This window comes from Lontra canadensis, unplaced genomic scaffold (genome assembly GCF_010015895.1).
Source record: "Lontra canadensis isolate GAN:19392208 unplaced genomic scaffold, GSC_riverotter_1.0 scaffold2, whole genome shotgun sequence".
Classification (NCBI taxonomy): domain Eukaryota; kingdom Metazoa; phylum Chordata; class Mammalia; order Carnivora; family Mustelidae; genus Lontra; species Lontra canadensis.
In genome coordinates, this window is record NW_022630996.1 from 4,768,153 (window position 1) to 4,777,526 (window position 9,374).

At 39.7% G+C, this 9,374-nt stretch overlaps 1 protein-coding gene across 1 annotated transcript; it reads right to left on the minus strand.

Moving 5' to 3' along the window:
- Nucleotides 1-2,105: 2,105 nt before the first annotated feature.
- Nucleotides 2,106-3,108, minus strand: LOC116872783 (olfactory receptor 6V1). Its single transcript, XM_032866304.1, has one exon. The coding sequence runs from the start codon at nt 3,069-3,071 to the stop codon at nt 2,106-2,108; it is 966 nt and encodes a 321-aa protein (XP_032722195.1). The 5' UTR covers nt 3,072-3,108.
- Between the last annotated feature and the right edge of the window lie 6,266 nt (nt 3,109-9,374).

Consider the following 9,374-nt stretch of genomic DNA (forward strand, 5'->3'; position numbering starts at 1 on the left):
ACTTATTTCGCTAAGCATGATACCCTCTAGTAATCTTTTTTAAAAGATTTTATTTATTTATTTGAGAGAGAGAGAGACAGGATGAGAGAGAGAGAGCATGACAGGAGAGAGGTCAGCGGGAGAAGCAGACTCCTTGGCGAGCAAACGGCCCAATGTGGGACTGCATCCCAGGACCATGACCTGAGCCAAAGGCAGTCGCTTAACCAACTGAACCACCCAGGCACCCAGTAAAATTATTTTTACCTTCTTCATCCTCCTGCTATTTATTCTATAAATATATACTCTTTGAGGTGGTAAGCAGAGGATAATTGGAGAAAATAAATCAGTTAGAACAACAGCAACAGGAAACAAAATCAGAGTCATTGCTGTGATGTGTCCTTGGAGGAAACAAGACTTGAAACCAAAAACTGAAACTAAGAACCTAAAGACATCCTCTGATTTGGGTAAAGGGCGCCTCGGCAAGAAAGAAATGAACTTTTCAGAAAGTCAGAAAAAGGAGTAAAGTGGGGCTAGGAGTACTTAAAGTACTTAAAGTGGGGCTAAGATTACTCCCTTGATGAGTGAAGTCACTGTAGTTTACTGGGAAATGAGTTTGCTAAATTAAAGTGTATTTGAAAAAACAATTTGGAAGTATATATATATATATTTTAAAGTATAAAATGAGCTGAGATCAAGAATCAGAGGCTTAACGGACTGAGCCACCCAGGCACTCCTTAGGAGAATATTTTCAATTGGGGGTGCTTTAGAAAATCCAGGATTGGGGCAGCTGGGTGCCTCAATCAGTTAAGCATCTGCCTTCAGCTCAGGTCATGTTCCCAGGGTCCTGAGATTGAGCCCTGCATTGAGCTCCCTGCTCAGCGGGGAGTTTTCTTCTCCCTCTCCTTCCCCTGGCTCATGCTCTCACTCTCTCTCTCTCTCATTCTCTCTCAAATAAATAAACAAAATCTTTTTTTTTTTTAAAGAAAATCCAGCATAGGTGAAAGCTAAGAAAAAAACATGAGTCTGAGGTCAAAGTAACAGGAAGGCTATTTATTTATTTATTTATTTATTTTCAATTTTATTTTATTTTTTTTTTATTTTTTTTATTTATTTATTTATTTGACAGACAGAGATCACAAGTATGCAGAGAGGCAGGCAGAGAGAGAGGAGGAAGCAGGCTCCCTGCTGAGCCGAGAGCCCGATGCGGGGCTCGATCCCAGGATGCTGAGATCATGATCTGAGCTGAAGGCAGAGGCTTTAACCCACTGAGCCACCCAGGTGCCCCAATTTTATTTATTTATTTGAGAGAGACAGAGTGAAAGAGTGTGAGAGGGGAGGTCGGAGGAAGAAGCAGACTCCCCATGGAGCTGAGCCTGATGTGGGACTTGATCCCAGGACTCTGGGATCATCACCCAAACTGAAGGCAGTTGCCCAACGAACTGAGCCACCCAGGCACCCCAAGGAGGGCTTTTTAAAAAAGATTTATTTATTTATTATAGAAAGAAAAGGGGGAAGGGGCAGAGAGAGAGAATCTTGAAGCAGACTCCCTGCTGAGCATGGAGCCCCAGGCAGGGCTCAATCTCAGGACCCATAAGATCATGACCCAAAACCAAAACCAAGAGTCTATGCTGCGGCATCTGAGCAACTCTGATGCCCCAACTGTAGGGCTTTTAAAATTTCAGATTATAGTTGGGAGGGAGAGGCATTGGAGCTAAGGTTTCATTCCAAAACTTTCAGGAATTTTATACACACATACACATGCACACACACACACACACACATCTGTGGGCTGGGTAGTGTCTCCTCTTGATCAGAAAACACTTCCTGGCTGCTGTCCTTGAATGGAAAACCCATGTACTTCCTTGTACTGAAAGTCTTACTTCTGGTTCCTCAGGCTCTGGGCTACTTTCAGAGTTCTTGTAGCTGCCAGTGGGTATGGGGAGCACCTTCATGGTGGCCTGTGAGAGCCAGACACTGAGCACTGAGGACTCACTGTAGTTACCATGCTTCCATGTTTCCACAGAGGAAACAACCTAAAGAAATTCAGCAGTGGCCTTCAGTCTGGTACTCTGCCTCCTCTCTGTGTAGACCTGCTTGACTAAAGTTGGCCAGGTTCCTCAGTCTCATCATAGTGCCTTGTGGAGGTCTTTAAGCCTCTGCATCTGCCCTCGTAGCACTGCCTGGACTGTCTCATTGCGGAGGGTAAGTATAAAGGGACTGAGAAAGGGAGTGAGGACTGATGTCACCAAGGCTACAGTCTTGTTGATTTCCACAGAATGTGCTTTGCCAGGCTTGACATAAAGGAAGATGGTGTTGCTGTAACCAATGAAGACCAGAATGAGGTGGGACCCACATGTAGAGAAAGCCTTCTGACGGCCCGTAACAGATGGGATCCTCAGCACAGTGGTTACAATATAGCCATAGGAGATGAGGGTCACCAGGAAGGAACTGAGGACAAAGGCTAAGGCCATCATGAAATCCCAGAATTCCAGCAGACTGGTGTCTGAACAGGACAGCTGCAGCAGAGGTACGTTGTCACAGAAGAAGTGGTTAATGATGTTGCCATGGCAATAGTTGAGATAAGCCCGGGAGAGGACAGTGGGCACCATGACTAGGAAAGGAGCTGCCCAGGCAGCCCCTGCCAGTCTGACACACACAGCCCAGCTCATCAAAGTGTCATAGTGCAGTGGGTGGCAGATGGCCACAAAGCGGTCAAGGGCCATGTCTGACAGGATGAGGAAGGAGGTGGAACCTAGGGAAAAGTAGAAGTAGAACTGGACCATGCAGCCAGTGAAGGAAATGACTTTGTGGGTGACCAGCAGGTCTGAGAGCATCCTGGGCACTGCAGTCATGGTCACCAAGATCTCCAACAGGGAAAAATTACCCAGAAAGAAGTACATAGGAATATGTAGTTGGGTGTTGGCTATGACTGTGACTATGATGACAGTGTTTCCCATGAAGGCAAGAAGATAAAGCATGAGGAAGGGCCCATACAGCAGAACCTGCAGCTCACCAAAAGAGGAGAAGCCCAAGAGGACAAATTCAGAAGGGTGGCTCAGATTTGCCATGATCCAGGAGCTGAGTCCCTGCATAGAAAGGAAACAAAAGACAGAGATGCAGAGGCAGAGATAGCAAGACAGAGAGACAAAGAAAGAGAGAAGGGGAGAAAGAGGAGAGAGAGAATATCACTGACCATGAAACAGAGACAGAAAGAGAACCGGGAGAGCAAGACAAAGTCAGTGGCCAGTGATAAACAGAGAAAACTACATGGGAATATGAGAGAATCATAGACGGGGCAGGTGGGGGGTAATAGAATTAGAGCATGGAAAGCCACTGATAAGGAGGGAGACAGGAGTGGATTAAGGATTAAGTACTCTGCTACTGCAGAGTAGCAGACAACAACATTTCAGGAATAGGAAAGAAGGAAACAAAAGAAGAACACAGAATTAAGAGAGGAAGACCAAATGTGTGAGAGGGAGAAAAAGAAAAGCATAGGGAGGAGAGGAAACATGGGGAGAAAGAGAATTATTGTAACTCTGGGCTAAATGTTGGTGCTGGGGGCGTCTAGTTATGACTCAGAGATTGTGTAACAAGATTCCTTTTGAAGGGTCCCTTCAAGACTTTCTGGGTTGTCTCTCTATTGAGGACCTTCACTCATTCCCATTTCTCTAGCAATGATCATGAAATTAATAGAAAATCAGAGTTTTGAGTTAATAAAGTAGCTTCCTTGGATAGGGTCTCTAATATGTGCTTGCCAAGATGGAGAGTTGAAAAGATACAGAGGGTCATGGAGATAAGCCTCAGAACCAGGTGGCTACCCTGCCAGTGACTAGAAGGTTGTTAGCATCCTACCTCATGGTGTTGCTTTGTTGCCACAGTGTCTCCCCTCCAGGGGAGTGCCTCCCCTCCAGACTCATGTCATTCTTTCATGGTGGTTTGGGGTATAAGCTATGACCCTGTGTTTGAACACTGATCTGAAACTTACTTGTGGAAATTAATCTGCTCTTTATAACATGCTCTCTGAACCTCACTTTACTCAGTAAGATGAAGATAATGATGGCACTGGCCTCTAGGGTTATTGCAAAGATTAAATGAGTGAGCTATTTAGTAACTGGTGCATACCAAGTGCTCCACAAACAACTGTTGTCATTGTTATTGTTATCCTATGGCTGCCAATGGTCTCAAATTTTTCTGGCCCATCATTGCTTCACACTTCTTCAGGGCCAACACGTGGAGTGTGTAAATATGTGTGTGTGTTTATGTGTGTGCAAATATTTCACAACTTTATGCTGCCTTAGAATTTAAGTTTACTGAAAGGATAATTTCAAAAACTTCCAATTGTCAAAGGAAATAAACACTATAATACAAACTATCAGAAATGGAAAGAGCAAAGCTATATATAGTTATACTCTGGCTCTCTCTCTGGCCCTATTAAATCTTTATCTAATGCTGTGACTTGACCACTAGCAGTGGTATTCCAGTTTAAAGAAGAAGCTTTGTCCTTCCTTTAGCTTCTATCCATCCTACTGATAACCCATAACAGTAGGTCTAAAATCTACAGCCAGCACTGCTAAATTCAAATGCAGTCCTTATGTCTGTGCTGTACAGGAGCTCAAGCCATATGTAAGCCTAAACCACTCACCTTAGCCTCTAAGTGTCTTCTTCTCGAGCTGTTCCCGTTAAGAAATTCATGTCGAGATTTCTGCCTAATCAGTTCATTCTGTAACATGAAGGACATGAGAATGTGGTTCGCTGCTCTTGGGTGGTATCTTACAGCTGGCAGGAGTGGAAAGGGACTTTTGTACAGCTAGAATAGCACTGCTAGATGAATGACACCTCAAGCTACAATATCTCCAACCCTATGTTAATTTCCTAATTAAAGCCTTACCCTGTATCACCACAAAGACCAGGGCAGTAATATTGATGAGGGGCAGGAACATGGAAAAGAAGTTCTTCGGAGACCAGAGGGGAAAGTTGCTGTCTTTGCCCCTTCTCTCCCAAGGATGAGCGTTCTTGGTTCTCTCCACCCCCCACACGTAAAAGCTCCTGGTTTCTTGATGTGATTTAGAGGCAAGCTTATGCTGGATGGGAAACGGACTCCAGCAGAGTGTTCTTCAGTAGAATGATGGGAAAATAAGGAGTCCTCCAGGGATTATAAGGCACCAATATTATTCCTTAGAATAATGAGCAGTCTTATGTTCTGAGGAAGTAATATTTGAGAAAAAAGATCTGAATGAAGAAAAGGATAGAGACCTAGCAGCAGATGACTTAAGCTGGTTCCATGGCAGTGTATACTCTCTGACCCTTCCTGGACTGAAATTATGGTAGACTGAATAGATGGTCAGGGTTAGATACAGTTTTCATTTGGAGATTTTGTCTCACTCCCAGATCCAGGATTTGAGATCAGGAGAAGTAGGGAAAGTAGGTATTGGACCACATCACCCTCTTGTCTGAATTCTCCAGTGTCATCTGTAGAAGTTGGAGAATCAAAACAGTAAGCTTAAGAAGAGATATCTTCTTCTTAGAGATAGGGCCCCTGATAGAAACATCTTGGGAACTGGGCAGCCTAAAGGGCCTGCCTCTGACTTTTGTGAGAAAATGTACACCTTAGAGATGAAGGCAATATGATAGAGAATGAAGCTCCCTAGTTAACTCTGAGTGACAGTCCTTCTCCCCAGAGAACTTCAGACTTTGTGGATGTCACCCAACTTAGCCCCACCCACAGACAAATAATAACATGGAATATGAAGCAAAAGCTTTCCCATGAAGACAGTGCAAATGGGTCCCAAGTGTTTAAGTCCCACAAGGGCCAGACAGAGTTGACCTGGCAATCTTTCTATAGGACCTGAGTCTAGAACTGAGTTTTCAGGACAGAGCTTTGATTGCAAAGAAGTTTTTAGGTCATTCTGGACAGAAATGGGTGATGATGATAGAAAGCATATTGCTACTCCCTCAACACTACTAAATACTATTAAAATCAATTAAAGATACATGTTTGGGTCTGTGTCTGAATTCTCTGTTCTATTTCATTGGTGTATATATCCACTGATCTACATGATATTATGTCAATAACACACTCCCAATTATTGTGGGCTTTATAGTAAGTCTTTAAATAAGATTTGTGAGGCCCCCAGCTTTGTTCTTTTTAAACATTACTTGGCTATTCTAGATCCTTTATATTTGCATATAAATCTTGGAGTCAGCATTTCAAAGTTAAAAAAAAAGCTCCTCAGATTTTGATTAAAATTGTGTTGAATCTTTAGACTAAGAATTGGCTTTCTAACAAAATTGGGCCTTCTGATTCATGAAAATAGAATATTTCTTCACCTATTTAGGTCTTCCTTAATTTCTCTCAGCAACATTTTACAGCCCTAACTCTTGCACATAGTTTGTAAAATATATCCCTTAGTTTTTCATGTTTTTGGATTTTATTGTATATTATAGATTTTATTTCCATTTCCAGTGTTCTTGCTAGAATATAGTAATAGAACATTGTATATTTGTATATACAATGTTTATTGTATATTTAGCTTTTGTATATTTTGTATATTTAGCTTTTGTCCTGTGACTTTGATAATCACTTATTAGTTCTAGTACTCTTTGTGGATTTCCTAGGATTTTTTACATACAGGATTATGTAATATGTAAATAGATTATTTTATTTTCTAACTGTATGCTTTTAATTTCATTATCTTGATTTATTTCATTAGCTAAGTACAATGTTGAGTAGAAGTGAGAACAGATGTCCTTGCCTTCCTCCCCATGTTCCCTAAGGGGAAAACATTGAGTCTTTCATTCCTAAATTTCATGTCAGTACTAGGTTTTATGTTAGGTTCTATTTATAGGTTAAAGAATATTCTTTTTATGTCTATTTGCTCAGGTTTTTAAATCAGTGGATGTTGATTTTTGCAAAATACATTTTATGCTTCTATTGAAATGATCCTGTGGTTTTTCTCTTTACTTCTATTAACATGGGAAATTATATTGATTAATTTCCAAATGTTAAATAATATTTGCATTTTTGGAGTAAAGTCATGACTTTGCTATAGTATGCTATTATTTTTAGATATTGCTGGATTTGATTTTCTAATATTTCATTAAGGATTTTTGCATCTATGTTCACTAGCGATATTGGTTTTCAGATTTATTTTCTTGTGATGCCTTTGGTATTAAGATAATTCTAGCCTAATAAGATGAATTCGACAGTGTTCCCTTCTCGATAATTTTCAAGATTTTGTGTAGAATTGGTATTATTACTTCCTTAAATATTTGGTATTGTGCACTAGTAAAGTAACCTGAACCTATAGGTTTCCAGGTGGGAAGATTTTTAATTATGTATTCAATTTATTCAACATATTTAGGAATTTTCAGTGTTTAATGTCTTTTTGAGTCAGTTTTGGTTAATTCTTATCTTTTAAAAGATTTTCTATTTCACCAGTTTTCCAATTGATTTCTCTTTTAAGATATCTTCATTTTGTTCTCTTCAATTTAAAAGTAAATAAACTTTTGATTATAAGTTTGGATGGTAGTGGATGAGGAAATCAAGAGTACTCCTATCATATAGTCTTAGAAATTGTGCAAATCAATCCAAAACCTTTGGAGTATAATTTGGTGTCAATAAAAACAATAGGTACAGCATATCTACCTTTTGACTTGAAAATTCTAACTGTAGGGTTTTGTACCCGAAATAATAGTACCTACAGACTTAGAAATTTCTAAGAATATTTATAACTTTTTTTCATAGTGAAAAGGTAAACAATAGGAAAAATTGATCAAGAGATCTAGGTAATAAAGAATGGGATATTTATATAATGGCCCCATATAAACTATGCCCCCCAAAAAGGAAGGAAAAATGTGTTGATATGAGGAATTATTTTTTGTAAATTTTTGGTTTAATTGTATATTTTTGTTTTATTTTATTGAGATTTAATTGACACACAATGTTACATTAGTTTCAGGGCTACGGCATAGTGATTTCAACTCTATACATTATGCTATGTTCACCACAAATGTAGCTACCACCTGTCATCATGCAACACTATTACAATACCATTGATTATGTTCGTTATGAAGTTCCTTGCATCCCCATGTCTTAGTCCATAACTGAAAGTCTGTACCTCCTACTCCCTTTCACCCATTTTGTCCATCCTCCATCCCCTACCCCTCTGGAAACCACTGGTTTGTTCTCTGTATTTATGCATCTGTTTCAACATTTGTTGTTTGTTCTATTTGTTTTGTTTTTTAATTCCACATACCAGTAAAATGATATGGTATTTGTCTTTCTCTGTTTGACTATTTCACTTAGCATAATACCCTCTGGGTCCATCCATGTTGTCACAAATGGCAAGATCTCATTCTCTTTTTATGGCTGAGTACTATTCCAGTGTGTGTGTGTGTGTGTGTGTGTGTGTGTACAACATTACCCATTCTTCTATTGATGGACACTTAGATAGCTTCCATATCTTGGCTATTATTGAAATGCTGCAAGAAATATGAGGGTGCATATATATATATTTTTTTTGAATTAGTGTTTTTGTTTTCTTTGGGGAAATATCTAGTAATGGGATTACTGGATCATATGGTATTTCTATTTTAATTTTTTGAGGAACCTCCATTCTGTTTACCACAGCAGCTATACCAATTTAAATTCCCACCAATAGTGCACTAGGGTTCTATTTTCTCCACATGCTTGCCAGAACTTGTTTGTTTGCTTGTTTGTTTTATTCTAGCCACTCTAACAGGTGAGGTGACATCTCCTTGTGGTTTTGATTTGCCTCTCCTGACAGCTAGGAGTAATTTTTCATGCTGAGTAATTTTTCATGTCTGTTGATGCTGAGTAATTTTTCATGTGTCTGTGGGCCATTTGTATGTCTTCTTTTGAAAAATATCTATTCAGGTCCTCTGCCCACTTTGAAATTGGATTATTTGGGAGCTTTTGGTGTTAACATGTATAAGTTCTTTATATATTTTGATATTAACCCTTTATCAATTATATCATTAGCAAATATCTTCTTTCATTCAGTAGGATACCTCTTCATTTGGTAAATGGTTTCCTTCATTGTACAAATGCTTTTTATTTTGGTGTAGTCCTAATAGTTTATTTTTGTTTTTGTTTCTCTTTCCTGAGGAGCCATGTCTGGAAAAATGTTGCTAAGACTGATGTCAGAGAGATTACTGCCTATATTTTCTTTTATTTTGTTTAAATTTTATTCATTTATTTGCCAGAGAGAGACAGCAAGAGAGGGAACACAAGCAGGGGGAGTGGGAGAGGGAGAAGCAGGCTTCCCAAAGAGCAGGGAGCCTGATGACAGGATCGACCCCAGGACCTTGGGATCATGACCTAAGCTGAAGGCAGCCACTTAATGACTGAGCCACCCAAGCAGACTTTACTGCTT

Coding starts and splice junctions, on each gene's coding strand:
- LOC116872783 (XM_032866304.1), bottom strand. CDS start 3,071: ATGCAGGGACTCAGCTCCTGGATCATGGCAAATCTGAGCCACCCTTCT.